This window comes from Cherax quadricarinatus, chromosome 34 (assembly GCF_038502225.1).
Source record: "Cherax quadricarinatus isolate ZL_2023a chromosome 34, ASM3850222v1, whole genome shotgun sequence".
Lineage (NCBI taxonomy): Eukaryota > Metazoa > Arthropoda > Malacostraca > Decapoda > Parastacidae > Cherax > Cherax quadricarinatus.
This window is the reverse complement of record NC_091325.1, coordinates 1,231,574-1,254,447: the sequence shown is the minus strand read 5'-3', so window position 1 is coordinate 1,254,447 and position 22,874 is coordinate 1,231,574. Positions and strand designations below refer to the sequence as shown.

Genomic DNA, 22,874 nt, shown 5'->3' with positions numbered 1-22,874 from the left:
TCCTTGTATTTCAAGTGGGGTCCTTGTATTTCCAGTGGGGTCCTTGTATTTCCAGTGGGGTCCTTGTATTTCCAGTGGGGCCCTTGTATTTCCAGTGGGGTCTTTGTATTTCTAGTGGGGCCTTTGTATTTCCAGTGCGGTCCTTGTATTTCCAGTGTGGTCCTTGTATTTCCAGTGGGGTCCTTGTATTTTCAGTGGGGTCCTTGTATTTCAAGTGGGGTCCTTGTATTTCCAGTGGGGTCCTTGTATTTCAAGTGGAGTCCTTGTATTTCCAGTGAGGTCCTTATATTTCAAGTGGGATCCTTGTATTTCCAGTAATAATGTCACAGTGGCTCTGAAAATGACGATTAACTTTATTGTAATAGTATTGAGAAAATAATGTTACTTAGCCTATATGAGTATTTTTTTCTAATTTAAATCATTGTATCTAATTCTCAACCTAACCTAAGTCCATTCACCTGAAAAAATATATCAAAATTGTCTAGGTACGTCGTCAGCCATTACCATTAATTGCAATGATCAGTGAGACTAACATTGCTTTTCACTCACACTAATAAAGCTGTTTCTAATTCCAATATATGTTCTAGTGGTCCCTTGTACATTTTTGTCACATTGCAAAACTCACTGCAGAAATTTCAATGCTTCTATGTGCAGTATTTTATTTTTCATGAAGATTTAAATCATTTAGTAACCATATGAAATATTGTATACTGGAGTTCTGTATTACAGTATACTGTACTTTCTAGTGTGTAATTGATTATCTAGATATTATGTCTAGTGTTATGCTAGTGACTTTCTTTTCTGCATAACATTACCTGTATACTGCATAACATTACCTGTATACTGCATAACATTACCTGTATACTGCATAACATTACCTGTATACTGCATAACATTACCTGTATACTGCATAACATTACCTGTATACTGCATAACATTACCTGTATACTGCATAACATTACCTGTATACTGCACAACATTACCTGTATACTGCATAACATTACCTGTATACTGCATAACATTACCTGTATACTGCATAACATTACCTGTATACTGCATAACATTACCTGTATACTGCATAACATTACCTGTATACTGCACAACATTACCTGTATACTGCATAACATTACCTGTATACTGCATAACATTACCTGTATACTGCATAACATTACCTGTATACTGCACAACATTACCTGTATACTGCATAACATTACCTGTATACTGCATAACATTACCTGTATACTGCATAACATTACCTGTATACTGCATAACATTACCTGTATACTGCATAACATTACCTGTATACTGCATAACATTACCTGTATACTGCATAACATTACCTGTATACTGCATAACATTACCTGTATACTGCATAACATTACCTGTATACTGCATAACATTACCTGTATACTGCATAACATTACCTGTATACTGCATAACATTACCTGTATACTGCATAACATTACCTGTATACTGCATAACATTACCTGTATACTGCATAACATTACCTGTATACTGCACAACATTACCTGTATACTGCATAACATTATACTGCATAACATTACCTGTATACTGCAGAAAAGAAATACATAAATTATTTGTATTTGTATTAGTATATATTTGATGTATAACAGTCCAGATGTTCATTCAGTATTGGAAACAAATGGCTATTGTGGTGAAATGTATAAAAAATCATTACAGCTTGAAGCGAGTAATTGTGAAGTGAGTGAAGAGCTTTACACAGCATACACTAAGTTGCTCTCCCAGAGCTCTTTATTACACTTAAGTGACTACTACTACAGAACTTACAGCTTGGGGGATGCTGATGCCATCACACTTAAAGAAACATCCAAACTTATTTATGATGGGACAACAGGCTTGTGCACGTGGGAGGTCAGTGATTCTCTCTTACTGTATATACATACTGTACTTGAATTTGAATTTGATAGAAAACTTTCAAGTAATAGGATAAAACAAAAACATTTACTAAGTTCTTTTATTGAGCAATGTTTTAATAAAGCATGTTACTTGATCAAGCCAGACCTGAATGATATATATTTGTGTTTTGCCCTAATTTATTCTTGATTGACTGCCTCTGACATACTCTGCACCTTCGCTAGTCTCTGATCTGGCATTATACATCTTTAGTATGCCCTACCCTGTAGTGCTGTATGACCCTAATGGGTTTAGCACTTAGTTTTGATTGTATTATTAATATTATTTATGTTCTTGATTGAGATTTTAGGTGTTTTTAAATGATTCTTCAGAAGTCTTGAACACTTTAAAGCAGTTAATATGTTTTGATAATATTCTGCCTGTCCTTCATGAGGTGTCTACTCAAGACTAAGTTTTCAGAGGAAGCAAGATACAGTAGAGAGAGAGATTTATTATACATTAATAGTGGAGACAAAAAAGACAGTTGCAAAGAGGAACTTTATGGAGAATTTTTGCCTTTGGAACCGGTTTCTTTATCCGCTTCTCCCACAGGTGAAGCATCTCAAGAAAGATCTTCTATTCACTTGTGTTTTATTTTCTCCATTTGTCAGCTTTGTGACATTTGTCTTCATTACATCAATGTTATGGAAGAAGTCCCATTGAAACTTGTGACTACAAATAAAAACAATACACCACTGTCAAATATAAACAGGTAAACCTGATTGCTTTTATATGCTTTCTTGCATATCTTCACAGGAGTGTAGCTGTGAGTGTAAGTACATGAAAGTGAACTGGTTTTCCTGGTTATTTTTACATGACAATGACATATTGATGAATAAGACATGTGCATCTTGTTCATCAACAGATTTTGGATTACAGTAACGCATAATGTTAGTGCCAGTCTTAGCAACTTTAAATCAGCATTATTTGACTTCATTTTCATACTCAGCAGTTTTATACACTACCCTTCAAAGGGAATGCCTTGGTGCCAGTGAAGGGCTCTTGTTCTAAGGAACTGGTGCTCTTCTCCCCATTGACTGAATGTGATTATTTCCTATTCCCCATGTGATGTATGACTCCTATTAGTTTACTGCTGGTTAGTGCTGTTTATAAAATAGCTGGAGTATTCAAAATTATTTATTTTCACTAAACCTCATGGTTAATATTTTTATTACAGGATTTTTCTTAGAAATCATCTTAATTTAAAATGATATTTTGCAGGCTAGTCACATACTGGCAGAGTGGTGTTGCAAAGAATCTCATCATTTCAAGAATAAGAAAATTTTAGAGCTGGGTGCTGGTTTGGGGTTTTTAGGCCTGACGGTTGTTCAACGATGTAAGCCTCTGTCATACACCTTCACAGACAAACATCCGTCTGTCCTCACGACTTTAACTGAAAACATACTAATAAATACGACTGGAAAGCAGTCTGACTTGGCTCAACATGACATGGAAAAAATAGCCAACCTTAATTACTTGGTAAGAAAAGCAACTTTGATTACTCAAAATTTGATTACATCATTATCCTGTGTCTGCTTCATATTAAAAAGTGTCCTGCTTGTATTCCTTTAGTTATAGTGTGTCATATTGTTCATAAATACAGTATAGTAGGACCCCTGTATCCGCGGGTCTGGTTTCCGCGATTTCAGTTATCCGTGGTTTACTGTGGCCTGAAATTAAGCCTTAATTTTGCTTAATAATGGCCTCAAAGTGCAAAAGTAGTAATACTGGCAGTTCTTCAAAGCCTAAGAGAAGCTGTGAAGTAATTCCTGTTGGTGAAAAAGTGCCAATTCTCGACTTATTGTGCGCAATTTATCAGTTAAACTTTATAATAGATATGTATGTAATGATAAACCACTTATATATAAGGTTCACTACTATCCTCGGTTTTGGTATCTGCGGCAGGTCCTTGTAGCATATCCCCTAATGGATACAGGGATCCTATGGAATGCCTATATCTGTATTGTACTGTATAGAAAAATAAGGTTAATTCAGTGTTCCTTTCAGGTAAATGATTTTACGGTACTGTACACTAACATCAAGATTCAAGTCAGAAGATTAGACTGGGAAAGAGATTCATGTGATTTTGATGTTGATGTTGTGCTGGCTGCAGGTACTGTATATGTACATTACTGCTCAAGTAATGTACATGTGAAGGGTCTGTGAATTAATCTTGAATAATAGAGTTATATGATGTCTAATTAAATACTAAATCAACTTTTGTTGTTATACAGCATTAGTTGTTATGCAGTTTTAGTTGTTATATATGTTGCTTCAACTTTCAGATGTGGTTTATGACTGTGATGTCATAATACATTTAGTGAAGGTGTTGAATTATGCACTAAGAAGAAAACCTGGTGTAGTAGCATATGTTGCCTGCACTATAAGGAACCCAGATACATATGCTTTCTTCAAGCATACTTTAGGTAAAGTTTTATGCAAATTTCTTTCTTTTTTCTCATCATATTTATTCCTGAGGGTATACAAGGGTTATTTTACTGTAGTACAGTGGACCCCCGGTTAACGATATTTTTTCACTCCAGAAGTATGTTCAGGTGCCAGTACTGACCGAATTTGTTCCCATAAGAAATATTGTGAAGTAGATTAGTCCATTTCAGACCCCCAAACATACACATACAAACGCACTTACATAAATACACTTACATAATTGGTCACATTCGGAGGTAATCGTTATGCAGGGGTCCACTGTACTTGTATTATCTATTGGCATTAGCACTCAAAACCTTATTCTTCCAAAAATATAAAAGAAGAAAATGTTTTACATAATTTTACCACACCAAAACAGTGTTACTGTTGAGTACACCTACTTGGGAATTGCTATATGTTGATACTTGAAGTATTGTATTACATTCCATAGTCAGGGCCAGATTAAGGCATGGGCTTTAGGGGCTGGAGCCCCTAAAGCCCAGCTGCCAGCTGGAGGACCTCCAGAGATAATTTGGAAAGTGTCCTCAGTTGCTGCTGTAAGTGTATAATTATAGTATGTTATTACATCATACATATGATGAACTGTTACCTGTCACCCTTCTGGTAAGACAATGATTGAGTGACTGAGGGTTACCCTACCTGGAGTATTAAATTATATTAGAAATAGGTAGTGGTGTACATCCATTGAAATCATTGGTAGGAGAAGGAGGCATTGTGATTACAGGTATGATTAGGATTTTTGATCATCATGTGACTTTATTGACTAGAGAAAAATTATACCTGTGATTGATTTCGAGTTTTCTACCCTTGCAGCCAGGCCGGGACCAGGCTTTTTTGTTGATTGCCTGTTCATCCAGGCTATTGCTGTTGATGGCCCATTATTCCACATATTCATTAGAGCCTGGTTGGTCTGCCACTTGGCAGAGGGATCCGGTTTCCTCTTGGCAACTTTTACACTTCTGGCAATATTTCTTATGTAGAAGATGGGAGAAAATAATGGTGCAGAGATCTTGATGCAGAGAGATCCTGATCATGGTGCAGAGAGATCCTGATCATAGTGCAGAGAGATCCTGATCATGGTGCAGAGAGATCCTGATCATGGTGCAGAGAGATCTTGATCATGGTGCAGAGAGATCCTGATCATGGTGCAGAGAGATCCTGATCATGGTGCAGAGAGATCTTGATCATGGTGCAGAGAGATCCTGATCATGGTGCAGAGAGATCCTGATCATGGTGCAGAGAGATCTTGATCATGGTGCAGAGAGATCCTGATCATGGTGCAGAGAGATCCTGATCATGGTGCAGAGAGATCCTGATCATGGTGCAGAGAGATCCCAATCATAAAAGGGTAGTCTTTTTTATTTTTTAACTATTTTTTTTTTTTTTTTTTTATTATCACACCGGCCGATTCCCACCAAGGCAGGGTGGCCCGAAAAAGAAAAACTTTCACCATCATTCACTCCATCACTGTCTTGCCAGAAGGGTGCTTTACACTACAGTTTTTAAACTGCAACATTAACACCCCTCCTTCAGAGTGCAGGCACTGTACTTCCCATCTCCAGGACTCAAGTCCGGCCTGCCGGTTTCCCTGAATCCCTTCATAAATGTTACTTTGCTCACACTCCAACAGCACGTCAAGTATTAAAAACCATTTGTCTCCATTCACTCCTATCAAACACGCTCACGCATGCCTGCTGGAAGTCCAAGCCCCTCGCACACAAAACCTCCTTTACCCCCTCCCTCCGACCCTTCCTAGGCCGACCCCTACCCCGCCTTCCTTCCACTACAGACTGATACACTCTTGAAGTCATTCTGTTTCGCTCCATTCTCTCTACATGTCCGAACCACCTCAACAACCCTTCCTCAGCCCTCTGGACAACAGTTTTGGTAATCCCGCACCTCCTCCTAACTTCCAAACTACGAATTCTCTGCATTATATTCACACCACACATTGCCCTCAGACATGACATCTCCACTGCCTCCAGCCTTCTCCTCGCTGCAACATTCATCACCCACGCTTCACACCCATATAAGAGCGTTGGTAAAACTATACTCTCATACATTCCCCTCTTTGCCTCCAAGGACAAAGTTCTTTGTCTCCACAGACTCCTAAGTGCACCACTCACTCTTTTTCCCTCATCAATTCTATGATTCACCTCATCTTTCATAGACCCATCCGCTGACACGTCCACTCCCAAATATCTGAATACGTTCACCTCCTCCATACTCTCTCCCTCCAATCTGATATTCAATCTTTCATCACCTAATCTTTTTGTTATCCTCATAACCTTACTCTTTCCTGTATTCACCTTTAATTTTCTTCTTTTGCACACCCTACCAAATTCATCCACCAATCTCTGCAACTTCTCTTCAGAATCTCCCAAGAGCACAGTGTCATCAGCAAAGAGCAGCTGTGACAACTCCCACTTTGTGTGTGATTCTTTATCTTTTAACTCCACGCCTCTTGCCAAGACCCTCGCATTTACTTCTCTTACAACCCCATCTATAAATATATTAAACAACCACGGTGACATCACACATCCTTGTCTAAGGCCTACTTTTACTGGGAAAAAATTTCCCTCTTTCCTACATACTCTAACTTGAGCCTCACTATCCTCGTAAAAACTCTTCACTGCTTTCAGTAACCTACCTCCTACACCATACACTTGCAACATCTGCCACATTGCCCCCCTATCCACCCTGTCATACGCCTTTTCCAAATCCATAAATGCCACAAAGACCTCTTTAGCCTTATCTAAATACTGTTCACTTATATGTTTCACTGTAAACACCTGGTCCACACACCCCCTACCTTTCCTAAAGCCTCCTTGTTCATCTGCTATCCTATTCTCCGTCTTACTCTTAATTCTTTCAATTATAACTCTACCATACACTTTACCAGGTACACTCAACAGACTTATCCCCCTATAATTTTTGCACTCTCTTTTATCCCCTTTGCCTTTATACAAAGGAACTATGCATGCTCTCTGCCAATCCCTAGGTACCTTACCCTCTTCCATACATTTATTAAATAATTGCACCAACCACTCCAAAACTATATCCCCACCTGCTTTTAACATTTCTATCTTTATCCCATCAATCCCGGCTGCCATACCCCCTTTCATTTTACCTACTGCCTCACGAACTTCCCCCACACTCACAACTGGCTCTTCCTCACTCCTACAAGATGTTATTCCTCCTTGCCCTATACACGAAATCACAGCTTCCCTATCTTCATCAACATTTAACAATTCCTCAAAATATTCCTTCCATCTTCCCAATACCTCTAACTCTCCATTTAATAACTCTCCTCTCCTATTTTTAACTGACAAATCAATTTGTTCTCTAGGCTTTCTTAACTTGTTAATCTCACTCCAAAACTTTTTCTTATTTTCAACAAAATTTGTTGATAACATCTCACCCACTCTCTCATTTGCTCTCTTTTTACATTGCTTCACCACTCTCTTAACCTCTCTCTTTTTCTCCATATACTCTTCCCTCCTTGCATCACTTCTACTTTGTAAAAACTTCTCATATGCTAACTTTTTCTCCCTTACTACTCTCTTTACATCATCATTCCACCAATCGCTCCTCTTCCCTCCTGCACCCACTTTCCTGTACCCACAAACTTCTGCTGAACACTCTAACACTACATTTTTAAACCTACCCCATACCTCTTCGACCCCATTGCCTATGCTCTCATTAGCCCATCTATCCTCCAATAGCTGTTTATATCTTACCCTAACTGCCTCCTCTTTTAGTTTATAAACCTTCACCTCTCTCTTCCCTGATGCTTCTATTCTCCTTGTATCCCATCTACCTTTTACTCTCAGTGTAGCTACAACTAGAAAGTGATCTGATATATCTGTGGCCCCTCTATAAACATGTACATCCTGAAGTCTACTCAACAGTCTTTTATCTACCAATACATAATCCAACAAACTACTGTCATTTCGCCCTACATCATATCGTGTATACTTATTTATCCTCTTTTTCTTAAAATATGTATTACCTATAACTAAACCCCTTTCTATACAAAGTTCAATCAAAGGGCTCCCATTATCATTTACACCTGGCACCCCAAACTTACCTACCACACCCTCTCTAAAAGTTTCTCCTACTTTTTAACTATGTAAAATAGTATTTTAATTATTGTAATTCCCATCTCAGGCTGAGAATTAACTGATACTTATGCTTTATTCATGCTTAAAGAGCACACAGGCACAATACTGTGACTGGAACAATACACAACTAACCTGCACTTGGAAGTAAGAAATTTTATGATGATGTTTTGGTCCAACAGTGTGAATAGTTATTGGTTCAAATCGGACCGAAACATCGTCTTTAAGTTTGTTTCTCCTACGTACGGGTTATTTGTGCATTATTTATGGGCCGCGGGGGGCGTTGACCCCCGGAACTCTCTCCAGGTAAAAACTCCAGGTATTCATTTAGGGTATATTTTGTTTTACCCTTGTCTTGATATATGCAAGTACATGTACTATATATTTTTTCTTACTTTAACAACATAATGGTTATAATTTCTTTGAGTTCTTGGTTAATCTTGTCTCTTTCAGCATCCAGTGGTCTGGTTGTAGCTTCAGAAACCCACCACCAATATCAGAAGTCTCCATCACAACCAAAAATGTCTGTCATCATCCTCCATATATCACTGTAAGGTTAGCATTTACCTAGACTTGTACTTATGTATCTTAAAAGCAAACTAAAGAACAAGCATCCATGATCTTATCTTGCATTAAAGATACTTTCCTGAGAGTTTCTTCAAGGTGGATGCTTGTGAAGGCATTTTTATCCAATTGAGATAATCCTTAGCCCTATTAATAGATAATTTTAATCTATGTCCCATACCTTACCTCTTCCATAATCAGTTGTAAAACACTATTCTGAATTATCATTCCAGTTTTAGCTTTTTCTTAAATCTTTTTCTCAGATTACTTGTGTAATTTACTTTTAATCCACCAGCCATCTCCCACTATGTTAGGGTGATTCAAAAAGGATAAAGCTCATTCACCATCAGTCATTCAATTGCTATCTTTTAAGAAGCTCATTAACATCACATAACTCACATTAAATATAAATCCCTGTTGGTGAGAGTATTTCTTTCTTTTTTGGGTCACCCTGCCTCAGTGGAAGATGGCCAACGTGTTGAAAAAAAAGAAGAATTCTTCCTTTGTAAGCCACGTGTGTCGTAAGAGGCGATTAAAATGCCGGGAGCAAGGGGATGGTAATCTTTCTTTTGTATAAATTACTAAATGTAAAAAGAAGAAAAGCTTTTGTTTCTTCTTTTTCAGGTCACTGCCTCAGTAGGAGATAGCCAGTGTGTTAAAAAATATAGCTACTGTATATTTTTATAACTGCTGATATTCCATGTTTACAAATTCTCTCGATGTATTGTCTTCTAATATCTTTGCTTTTAGCCGTGAGAGTAACAATTCTGTCTCGAGAGTTGAAGGCATTTTAGTCTTATGATAGGTTTAAGTTTGTCTTGCCTGAAATACTCAGTATAAGTAGTTTTGTAAAAACTATGTATCAGTATTGTCATATTTTTTAACACACCGTCTGTCTTCCACTGAGGTAGGGTGACCCAAAAAAGAAGAAACACTTTCACCATCATTTACTCTTATCAGTCTTGCCTGAGGCGTGCCAATACTACAGTTCAGATGCCCCTCCGAACTGCAAATTATTATTATTACCGCCACCACTCGGTGTGCTGAATGACTCACACAGGTGTAAAGCTTCTTTTAAATACAGTGGAACCTTGGTGATTGAATTTAATTGGTTCCTAGGTGGTGTTCGAACTGTGAAAGGTTCAATGTCTGAAACAATATTTCCTAGGCTTTAATTATCAGCCTCGCACACTGGAGGCTGTTGACCTGGCTCTTCGAAAAGTTTCTGAGAGTTAGGTCAGTGTCAGAGGTCACTTCAAAGCATTTTTGAACAGGGCTTTTATGTAAAGCTTTTTACAACTGAATTGTAAACAGGTCGGCACATTTGGACTTCATAAAAACATTCAAAGACCGGGTCATTTTTTTCATGAACAAAATTGCTCGGACTCCAGTTCATTTGAGGTCTGGTACTTTCGAACACCGAGGTTCCGCTGTCTTCTAATGTACCATTCGATCCCTGTAAAACCATATCAGTGAGTTTTAGGTCTAATTTATGTCTGGCCACAATGATGTAGATAATTATTATTTTTCTAAACATACATTTTTTTTTTTTTACTTTTTCAACAAGTCGGCCGTCTCCCACCGAGGCAGGGTGACCCAAAAAAAAAAGAAAGAAAATCCCCAAAAAGAAAATACTTTCATCATCATTCAACACTTTCACCACACTCACACATTATCACTGTTTTTGCAGAGGTGCTCAGAATACAACAGTTTAGAAGCATACACATATAAAGATACACAACATATCCCTCCAAACTGCCAATATCCCAAACCCCTCCTTTAAAGTTCAGGCATTGTACTTCCCATTTCCAGAACTCAAGTCCGACTCTATGAAAATAACCGGTTTCCCTGAATCCCTTCACTAAATATTACCCTGCTCACACTCCAACAGATCGTCAGGTCCCAAGTACCATTCGTCTCCATTCACTCCTATCTAACACGCTCATGCACGCTTGCTGGAAGTCCAAGCTCCTTGCCCACAAAACCTCCTTTACCCCCTCTCTCCAACCCTTTCGAGGATGACCCCTACCCCGCCTTCCTTCCCCTATAGATTTATATGCTTTCCATGTCATTCTACTTTGATCCATTCTCTCTAAATGACCAAACCACCTCAACAACCCCTCTTCTGCCCTCTGACTAATACTTTTATTAACTCCACACCTTTTCCTAATTTCCACACTCCGAATTTTCTGCATAATATTTACACCACACATTGCCCTTAAACAGGACATCTCCACTGCCTCCAACCATCTCCTTGCTGCTGCATTTACCACCCAAGCTTCACACCCATATAAGAGTGTTGGTACTACTATACTTTCATACATTCCCTTCTTTGCCTCCATAGATAACGTTTTTTGACTCCACATATACCTCAACGCACCACTCAACTTTTTTCCCTCATCAATTCTATGATTAACCTCATCCTTCATAAATCCATCCGCCGACACGTCAACTCCCAAGTATCTGAAAACATTCACTTCTTCCATACTCCTCCTCCCCAATTTGATATCCAATTTTTCTTTATCTAAATCATTTGATACCCTCATCACCTTACTCTTTTCTATGTTCACTTTCAACTTTCTACCTTTACACACATTCTCAAACTCACCCACTAACCTTTGCAATTTTTCTTTAGAATCTCCCATAAGCACAGTATCATCAGCAAAAAGTAACTGTGTCAATTCCCATTTTGAATTTGATTCCCCAAAATTTAATCCCACCCCTCTCCCGAACACCCTAGCATTTACTTCCTTTACAACCCCATCTATAAATATATTAAACAACCATGGTGACATTACACATCCCTGTCTAAGACCTACTTTTACTGGGAAGTATTCTCCCTCTCTTCTACACACCCTAACCTGAGCCTCACTATCCTCATAAAAACTCTTTACAGCATTTAATAACTTACCACCTATTCCATATACTTGCAACATCTGCCACATTGCTCCTCTATCCACTCTATCATATGCCTTTTCTAAATCCATAAATGCAATAAAAACTTCCCTACCTTTATCTAAATACTGTTCACATATATGCTTCAATGTAAACACTTGATCTACACATCCCCTACCCACTCTGAAACCTCCTTGCTCATTCGCAATCCTACATTCTGTCTTACTTCTAATTCTTTCAGTTATAACCCTACCGTACACTTTTCCTGGTATAGTCAGTAAACTTATTCCTCTATAATTTTTACAGTTTCTTTTGTCCCCTGTAATTCAGTGGAATATGTATCCTTAGAAATAAAGTTGATTTATTGATTGAAATTTGTTTTACAGGTGCAGTATAATTATTAGTCCTGCAGGTACTAGTACTGCTGGTACTGGTCCAGTGGCACTGGTCCTGGTCCTGGTCCTGGTCCTGATCCTGGTCCTGGTCCTGGTCCTGCTGGTATTGGTACACACTCAAGATTCGAGACACTCTAGCTTCCAGGTCTGCATCACCACATGCTGTCACCTTCAGTCATCATCATTGGTCACCATTTTAAGTCTATGATTGTCATAGAAAATCTGTATACAGTATAATATGTAAAGAACACACATGTAGAAATAGACTTGAATAAAAAATTGTATTTTTATAGAATGTTAATACATCAGTTCCCACTTGGATTTAAACATGTATTTTGAAAAAGGAATACGTACATTTCAAAGTAATCTGGTTCTCCTGCTACCAATATTTCAGTAGTTTTATTATTTTCCCAGTTCCTCTTTCCTCTTCCTATATATTGGTGAAACTGGCTTTTTCCATTTTTAACAGACTTAAATAGTGGAAGAGAAGTGCTTGCCTTTCTAACACTAATAATGCTCTTTTTTATCATGGATAAGTAAAATGTAATGAAGACTTGTTAATGCTCAGTAATAACCCACATGGAGGAAAAACTCAGGTGATTAATTGATCTGTATATTTTGATTGTTTTCTGAACAGGATCCCAGAAGGGGGGTTGAAATATACAGATCAATTAATCACCCAAGTTTCTGTCTCCATGTGGGTTATTACTGATCATTTTCTGTCATGTTATGGACCAGAGCAAACATCAGCTAGCAGAGCTGTCAGTCTTAAACTTTATATTTAGTGTTTCTGAAGCAATAAGTTTCTCATGCTCTTTCTGCTAGCCTGAGTAATTTACTTTTCATGATTTATGGTGAATGTGTTTCTTCTTTATTGGGTCACCCTACTTCTTACCAGGTTATAAGAGCCATATTCAAAATTATTGATATAATCAAGAGATGTAATTCTTGTAGGCCTGGTAGGCAACGCTCTCGCCTCACACACTGAGTGTTCGTGGTTCAGTCCCCGGCAAGAGTGGAAACATTAGGTATGTTTCCTTACACCTGCTGTTTCCATTCACCTAGCAAGCAAGTAGGTACCTGGGTGTTAGTTGACTGGTGTGGGTTGCATCCTGAGGGGACAAGATTGAGGACCCCAGTGGAAATAAGATGATGCACTGCCTTACTTGGGTTATCCTGGGTGGCTAACCCTCCGGGATTAAAAATCCATACAAAATCTTAACTAGGTATAAGGATCATAAATTGCAAAAAAACACAAGAAACTAAGTTTATTTAATTAAGGACCACATGAAAAGTCAAACTTACTGATGATGTTATGTGTAACAGTAGTAATTATTGTGCATATGAGGAGGTATTTGCATATTGGTGATGAGGTTTTCCAAAAAAGTTAGAAGTGATGATAGTCATGAAGGCCACAACTACTCACCCAAAGGCAAATTTTGGAAAATGCATACAAATACAGTACAGTATAAATATGGACAATACATAATGAATTGTATGTTAGTAATATTTACATTGATAATACAGTGTGTTCTGTAGAAAGTCGAGCAAATTACACATTTCTAAATATACAGACAGCGCTGAATAATCCTTATGGGTTTAGCGCTTTCCATAAGTATAATAATAATAATACATGGTACACAGAATTGTGTACATGTGCGCCTTACTCCGGTCATGAAAATTTCATTTGGATAATAAGTTAACTGTGTCAAAATAATTTTTATATACAGTTTGGGTGCATAACTAAACCATTAAATTTTGGTCAGCCTTCATGTGTGATTTATAGGTACGAACTTTAATATTAATGTGATACTTTTAAAAACTTTTGTAAATAAATTTATAGAAAATTGTACAATATCAAGTAAGTTATTAGTTTTTGATATGAAATTTAAGTAGATAATAAATATTTTGTGTCTAGGCAGTTGTTTATGGTTTCTTAGGAAATAAAATGACTTATTTTATATGTGTATGGTTATCTAGCCATAAGTTTTAACAAATACTAAAAATATTTCTGAACTGTAGTCAACTTGTCTCATTTTTTCAAATAGAAATTGAGTAACAATTAGTGTTTAAAAACCTCCTTAAGTGGCTGAGCAAAATTGTTGTGGTGTAGCGTAGAGGATAACTATGGTCGTGTTTGCGATGATCTTAATTAAGGTGACATAGACTGTAGCTGTCTGCTCGTCTTTTTACCCGATAAAATAACTGTCATTTCTTGAAATATATTTCCATTGGAAAGAAAATTGAAGCAGACGGTTACAGTCAGTACATGTAAAGCCCAGCGACTGTAAGCTATGTTGGTGAAGCATAATAAACAGGTAATGGGGTACACTGCACGTTGTGAGTTGAGAAGAAAGCATTATAGGGATATTTCACACTTATAAGGGAGAACATTCATTCATAAGACTTTTACATTAGTCATATTAATTACATTTTAAGTGACTGAATGATAACCTACATTAATTGTATTCATAAACGTTCTGCATTATTTAATTAGAATGTTGGGGAAATTTCTGACTTTCAGTACAGTATTTTGCATTGAATGAATATACTTTTTTATCAGGAGAATTATTGAACTTGAGCAAAGGGCACTGAGTAAAATAAACCACCATGACTCTGCTGAGTAACAGTTACAGTATAGTTAGTGTTACATCTCCTGGTCTTACTGGTACCTCTCTCAAGACCTTCACTATATTATTGGCACTTTTTGGGAAGGATTTTACAGCATACACACACATACAGTGTGTGTATGTGTGTACTCACCTAATTGTGATTGCAGGGGTCGATTTATACCTCCTGACCTCGCCTCTTTGCTGGTCTCTACTAGATCACTCTTCCTGCTCCATGAGCTTTATCATACCTCTTTTTAAAGATATGTATGGACCCTGCCACCACTACATCACTTCCCAGACTGTTCCACTTCCTAACAACTCTGTGGCTGAAGAAATACTTCCTAACATCCCTGTGATTCATCTGAGTTTTCAGCTTCCAACTGTGATCTCTTGTTGCTGTGTCCCATCTCTGGAGGAACACAGGGAGGGACAGCAGGGAGAGAACCTAGTAGCGACCAGTGAAGAGGTGGGGCCAGGAACTGAGTCTTGACCCCTGCAATTACAATTAGGTGAGTACACACACTCACACCTGTTTAGTTTTGTATGATTTGATTTTTTATTTGCAATTCAGACAAATGTTCAGGGTATAGCTGTTACTTTTACAACCTTGACAAAGCAACTCCCAGGTTGTGAATATAATGTATAAACGATACAATATAACACAACTTCTCTTCTAACATACAGGTCTGAGGACACTATGTCCATTTACCTAACATTCTGTTGATAATTCTGCCATTATTACCTTCATAGATTTTGCTTCCTCAATTTTTCCCTTTAGAGGAAAAACTAAATTCGGTAGTATCTGGGACGGTACTACTGAATTTAGTTTTTCCTCTAAAGGGAAAAATTGAGAAAGCAAAATCTATGAAGGTAATAATGGTAGAATTACCGACAGAATGTTAGGTAAATGGACAAAGATGCAACTAATGTGACATTTTATCGTGGCAATGTTTCGCTCTCTGGTAGCCTTGTTAAGCCCTTATGGTTTGACAAAGCTCCTGGAACCTGGTGTCCTCGGAACCTGGTGTCTTTAGAACCTGGCATCCTTGGAACCTAGTCACCTTGGGGCACAATGTCCTCAGAACCTAGTGTCTTTGGATCCTGGTATCCTCAGAACCTGGCATTCTTGAAACCTGGTATCCTCATAACCTGGCATCCTCGGAACCTAGTATCCTCGGAATCTGGTATCCTCAGAACTTGGCGTCTTTGTAACCTAGCATCCTCAGAGAGCTTGTCAACCTGTTACTCTTATTGTACCTCAAGTGTCTACACTGTACCCTCAGTTGCTGTATTGTATCCTCAGTGCCTATATTGTATTTATCAGTGCCTATATTGTATTTATCAGTGCCTATATTGTATTTGTCAGTGGCTATATTACAACTCTTCGTGGCTATATTACATGTCCACTGCCTTTATTGCATCTTCCAGTGCCTTTATTTTATCCCTCAGTGCCTTTATTGCACCCCCAGTGCCTTTATTGCATCCCTCAGTAGTTTTATTGCATCCCCTAGTGCCTTTATTGCATCCTTCAGTGCCTTTATTGCATCCCCCAGTGTCTATATTGTACACTCAGTTGCTATAGTCAGCCTTCAATGACTATATTGCATCCCTCAATGCATATATTACATCCCTCAATGCATATATTGAATCCCTCAGTGCATATATTGCATCCCTCAGTATCTATATTGCATCCCTCAGTGCCTACATTGCATCCCCTCAGTGCCTATATTGCATCCCCTCAGTGCCTATATTGTCATCCCCTCAGTGCATGCCTCAGTGCCTACATTGCATGCCTCAGTGCCAACATTGCATGCCTCAGTGCCTACATTGCATGCCTCAGTGCCTATGATGCATGCCTCAATGCCAACTTTACATGCCTCAATGCCTACATTGCATGTTTCAGTGCCTACATTGCATACTTCAGTGCCTACATTGCATGTCTCCCTCAGTGCCTACATTGCATGCCTCCCTCAGTGCCTATATTGCATGTCTCAGTGCCTTCATTGCATGTCTCAGTGCCTACACTGCATGTCTCAGTGCCTACACTGCATGTCTCAGTACCTACACTGCATGTCTCAGTGCCTACACTGCATGCCTCAGTGCCTAAATTGCATGCCTCCCTCAGTGCCTATATTGCATGTCTCAGTGCCTACATTGCATGTATCAGTGCCTACACTGCATGTCTCAGTGCTTACTCTGCATGTCTCAGTGCCTACACTGCATGTCTCAGTGCCTACATTGCATGTCTCAGTGCCTACATTGCATGCCTCCCTCAGTGCCTATATTGCATGTCTCAGTGCCTACATTGTATGTCTCAGTCCTTACATTGCATGTCTCAGTGCCTACATTGCATGTCTCAGTGCTTACATTGCATGCCTCAGTGCATACATTGCATGCCTCAGTGCATACATTGCATGCCTCCGTCAGTGCCTATATTGCATGTCTCAGTGCCTACATTGCATGTCTCAGTGCCTACACTGCATGTCTCAGTGCCTACACTGCATGTCTCAGTGCCTACACTGCATGTCTCAGTGCCTACATTGCATGTCTCAGTGCCTACATTGCATGCCTCCCTCAGTGCCTATATTGCATGTCTCAGTGCCTACACTGCATGCCTCAGTGTCGACATTGCATGTCTCAGGGCCTACATTGTATGCCTTAGTGCCTACACTGCATGTCTCAGTGCCTACACTGCATGTCTCAGTGCCTACACTGCATGTCTCAGTGCCTACACTGCATGCCTCAGTGCCTACACTGCATGTCTCAGTGCCTACACTGCGTGCCTCAGTGCCGACATTGCATGTCTCAGTGCCTACATTGCATGTCTCAGTGCCTACACTGCATGCCTCAGCACCTACACTGCATGTCTCAGTGCCTACATTGCATGTCTCAGTGCCTACATTGCATGCCTCCCTCAGTGCCTATATTGCATGTCTCAGTGCCTACACTGCATGCCTCAGTGCCAACATTGCATGTCTCAGGGCCTACATTGTATGCCTTAGTGCCTACACTGCATGTCTCAGTGCCTACACTGCATGTCTCAGTGCCTACACTGCGTGCCTCAGTGCCGACATTGCATGTCTCAGTGCCTACATTGCATGTCTCAGTGCCTACACTGCATGCCTCAGCACCGACATTGCATGTCTCAGTGCCTACATTGCATGCCTCAGTGCCTACATTGCATGCCTCCCTCAGTGCCTATATTGCATGTCTCAGTGCCTACATTGTATGTCTCAGTGCTTACATTGCATGTCTCAGTGCCTACATTGCATGTCTCAGTGCTTACATTGCATGCCTCAGTGCTTACATTGCATGCCTCAGTGCGTACATTGCATGTCTCAGTACCTACATTGCATGCCTCAGTGCCTACATTGCATGCCTCAGTGCCTACATTGCATGCCTCAGTGCGTACATTGCATGCCTCAGTGCGTACATTGCATGACTCAGTACCTACATTGCATGCCTCAGTGCCTACATTGCATGCCTCAGTGCCTATATTGCATGTCTCAGTGCCTATATTATCACTTGCTAATTACTTCTTAACAGTTAAGTGCTGCTCTTATCAAGCTTAGGACTTTCTTTGGATATGGTGCTTTTAATATTTTATATATATTTTTTTCATTATTGCAGTGAATTCTGTGTTATTAAAGCAAGTGCAGCATCAAAAAAGTAATATTGGTTTCCTGCAAAATAAATGAAAAGCATTTGCTTAGAGTAAAAAAAATTATATATGTACGTAAAGAGTAAACCTTCGATATAATGGGCCTTGATATAATGGACTTCTTAAATAATTAGGCAAAATCCACTGATTAAATTGTACTTTCAACTTGTATTATTTCAGTATGACCTTAGTGGGTTTAGCACTTAGTTATGATTGTAATAATAATAATAATATTACAGTATATCAATAAATTGTTTGTATGATACTACAATATATTAGGTATGTGTTAGAGTATTTTACTGCTTTTTCTGCAGTTGTTTAACATTTTACCAAGGGGTTCTTCATCAAGGAACTGGGCTTATCTTCCCCTTCCCTGGGTTAACTCTGATCCTCCCCAGGTGCTCTATAACCTGTAAGGGCTTAGTACATCTCTCTGATACAAGAAACTGATGTAATGGACACTGAGAATCAAACCCATTAGCTGCTTCAGTACAGGTGCTCCTAGACTTACGATGGGGTTACATTCTGACGAACTCATCATAAGTCAACAAAATCGTAAGTTGAATATGAATATGATATGCTAAATATATAAGTAAATAAATAACTACTGTCACTGAATAAGTAAATAAACAAATAATTACTGTAGCTGACTAAATACCAGTATTGAAAAGTAAATACAGTGGATCCCCACTTTACGATCAGCTCCCAATGCGACCAATTATGTAAGTGTATTTATGTAAGTGCGTTTGTATGTGTATGTTTGGGGGTCTGAAATGGACTAATCTAATTCATAATATTCCTTATGGAAACAAATTCGGTCAGTACTGGCACCTGAACATACTTCTGGAATGAAATAATATTGTAAACCGGGGGTCCACTGTACGTGTAAATGAATAGAAGTTATGAACTTGCCGCCTTTATGCTGGGCAATTATCTTAAGTTTCATCTCCAAAGTAATTCTTGTGTACCATCGTGAAGTCAAAATATCGTAAGTCAATGAGCACCTGTATATCGAGGGTTTACTTATATATATATGTATATGTACATGTATACATATTGTTTTTTGTCACTCCTTTGACATTGAAATTAAAATTGGAGCTACCATTTCACTTCCTTGCTTCAAATCTAATTACCTCCCATTCCCCATTCACTGTATAACTTCTGGGTTTAGTGCCTCCCCATGAATATAATAATAGTGCACGATACATTGGTGCTGCTAGCTCTGCTAGATAATAAATATATATACTGTACATTTAACTGTACTGTGTGCTGCAATATTTCTTTGATCTAGTTTATAGCTTAAGCAATGTTACAGTTATGTTATGATTGTATAATGCTATAGAAACTGTGTTCACATGTTACTCTCATAAGTCTTCAGGTATAGGCTTGTATAAAACAAATTTAATATATGATCTCTCAAATAATATCAGCATAAATATATTGCACAGATGACTAGAAAGTATTGTTTGATTAATAGAGTGACTTGTTAGCTTTACAACTTTCATAAATATTGAAAAGAAAATATGTCATTAATATAATGTCACTTCTGCTTTTCTGCGAATGAACTGAATTCAAATATTACAATGTGTGGACTAATGCAAGTTTGTCCTGTATAGATTTCTTGTTGGGAGGAGACAGTATGTCCTAGTGATGGGTGGCACTACATCTCATGACACCAAGAGCAGTGCCACCAAGACACTACAATAGCAGATTAGTTTTAGCTATTTTTTTTTTTTTGATCATCTATGTATAAATAAAAATAATGAATTCCTCTCACATCCCATAATATATGCATCTACATATTTTGATATTTGGCCTTATTGTCATTGTAATTTTGTAATATTGGTTAATAACTGCAGTTTTATTAAAATACAATGATCCTCAGTATTGTCTAATGAATATTGTGCTTCTAATGCTACCATTACTCTAGGACTATAGTCACTCATCATTTAATATGTGAGATTTTCAGTCATCCCTTAAATTAACTTTTCACTCAAGGTTACAGGCAAAAACGATCATTCTTCATCCATACTAGAAGGTTATGATCTATGTCACAGCTCTACTGACTAACTGATCCAGCTCATCCAGATCTATTTCTGTTCTTTGCAGATCATGCAGGACTGTCACCACATTATGTCTACATCACTGACATGTTTCCAGTTCTTTTGATTCAGTGCAACATTGGACGGAATCCAACTTTGTTACAAAACAATGGACAGACTAAGTTTCTTAAACTAGGCTAAGAATAGTTGGACAGACATTTTTATCAATTTAACTTAATTATTGTTAGTTATTGTCATCAAAGCTTCTATATTTGTCTACACTTTCTCATTTTGCATGCAAAGGAAGGTTGCCCATTCACTCTTCCTTCATTATATTGCCTAATGACATGTTCTGTAATCTCTACCTGCAAAGAACCTTTTCTAAAGAATATGGCAAGCTTGTTTACGCATTCAATAAGTAAAGTAATATCCACTGGAAAATATCTTACAAACACATCTAGTGAACGATAGTTTAACATGGCTTGGTGAGCCCAAAACCTATACAGTACTTGACAAAATATGTTAGCTATCTCTGGAGCATTGTTAATGAGAAAGTTTTCCGAGTGTGATTAAATGCTGCAGACCTAAAATACTGGTAGTCACCTGCAATAACTTTTATGACACACAGTCTTCATTGTGGAAGAAAATGTTTAAGAGAACATATGAATGCATCAAATAATGTGATGAGAACAACAGAGGGCAACATTCCAATAATAGCTCTGACTCATACCTCAATGAGGTAATATTATTTATGTTGGCCTCTCTCATTCTTGTCACAAAGAGCAACATACAGATAATATCACTGCAGTGGGACTTTATGTCCATCCTTTAGGCTTGGGATTTGATAGGAAAATTAAAATTATTTGGGACTGAATCATAAATGAATGGGGCTTAATGAATGCCTGCCAAATGACTCGGTGATCATCTGTATTAATATTGTTCACCAGCCTTGACTTGAGGGAGAGCAGTTGCTCTACTTGCAAGAGTCCTCTGCCAACTGATATCAGATGATGTACTTTACCATAATGTATATCTTAAATAATGATAACCCAATGCCTCAATAAATAAAGTAAATTTCAGTATTTCTGACTAATTCCTTCCAACTGTACCACCATATTTTTACTGGAACAAGTACTTCTTGTATGATGCAATACTCTGAGATTCTACTGTACTGGTGATTATTATTTGGCATTATTGACTGCTGGCACTGTGTGGTGCTTGGATATAATGCTCGGTAATAGCATATTTGTCTTGCAGCTAAAAAGACCCAAACTGAATTCAGGGCATGTGGGTATGTCTCCAAATATCTGGTGCCCCTATTACCTAGCTGCAATTATACATGCTGTCCCTATTAGTAGCAAACACCTGCTGCCCCTGTTACCTAGCAGCAAATACCTGCTGCCCCTGTTACCTAGCAGCAAATACAGTGGACCCCCAGTATTCGATGGCATTGGTATTTGATAAATCCGGTATTCGATGCGTTTTAACGCAAAAATTTTGCCTCGGTATCCGATTGAAAACCCGGTATTCGATATGATTTGTACGAGACGTGTCCACGTGTGGCCTGAACTGCCCTGTGCGTGCCAGTGTGCACGCATCTAAGGATACATTCGGTACATTCCATATTATCACTGTTTTTGGTGCTTGTTTCTGCAAAATAAATCACCATGGGCCCCAAGAAAGCTTCTAGTGCCACCCCTGTGGTAAAAAGGGTGAGAATTAGTATGGAAATTAAGAAAGATTTTGAAGGGTTTGGGGCTAACCCTGAGAAGCCTATGCCAGTTGTGGAATCCATTGTGCCTACTTCAAAAATTAAGGAAATGTGTGCACAGTGGGTTGAACTGCAAACCTTTATGGATGAAAATCATCCTAACACAGCTATTGCAAGCCATGCTGGTGACTATTACAATGACAATGTTGTGGCCCATTTTAGGCAAATCGTAAAGGAACGGGAGGTACAGAGCTCTATGGACAGATTTGTTGTGCGACAGAGGTCCAGTGACTCTCAAGCTGGTCCTAGTGGCATTAAAAGAAGATGGGAAGTAACCCCAGAAAAGGACTTACTACCTCAAGTCCTAATGGAAGGGGATTCCCCTTCTAAACACTAACACCATCCACACTCTCCCCTCCTCCCATCCCATCAGTCATCACCAGATCTTCAATAAAGGTAAGTGTCATGTAACTGTGCATGTCTTCTTCAG

At 38.5% G+C, this 22,874-nt stretch overlaps 1 protein-coding gene and 1 long non-coding RNA gene across 2 annotated transcripts; both read left to right on the top strand.

Moving 5' to 3' along the window:
- Nucleotides 1-1,608: 1,608 nt before the first annotated feature.
- On the top strand, nt 1,609-13,095 carry LOC128693706 (putative protein N-methyltransferase FAM86B2). Its single transcript, XM_070091080.1, has 6 exons — nt 1,609-1,893; nt 3,157-3,414; nt 3,943-4,048; nt 4,221-4,361; nt 8,958-9,059; nt 12,350-13,095. The coding sequence occupies exons 1-5, from the start codon at nt 1,624-1,626 to the stop codon at nt 9,056-9,058; spliced, it is 876 nt and encodes a 291-aa protein (XP_069947181.1). The 5' UTR covers nt 1,609-1,623; the 3' UTR covers nt 9,059; nt 12,350-13,095.
- A 2,231-nt stretch (nt 13,096-15,326) lies between these two features.
- On the top strand, nt 15,327-21,752 carry LOC138853582 (uncharacterized). Its single transcript, XR_011392752.1, has 2 exons — nt 15,327-15,479; nt 20,741-21,752. It is a non-coding gene; the product is annotated as an uncharacterized lncRNA (long non-coding RNA).
- The last annotated feature ends 1,122 nt before the right edge of the window (nt 21,753-22,874 follow it).

Bases quoted from the DNA above. Each gene is read 5' to 3' on its own strand.
- LOC128693706 (XM_070091080.1), top strand. From the start codon at position 1,624: ATGTATAACAGTCCAGATGTTCATTCAGTATTGGAAACAAATGGCTAT. The intron at 3,415-3,942 runs GTAAGAAAAGCA...TGTTCCTTTCAG, and splicing joins TAGCCAACCTTAATTACTTG to GTAAATGATTTTACGGTACT. The intron at 4,049-4,220 runs GTACTGTATATG...TTCAACTTTCAG, and splicing joins TGATGTTGTGCTGGCTGCAG to ATGTGGTTTATGACTGTGAT.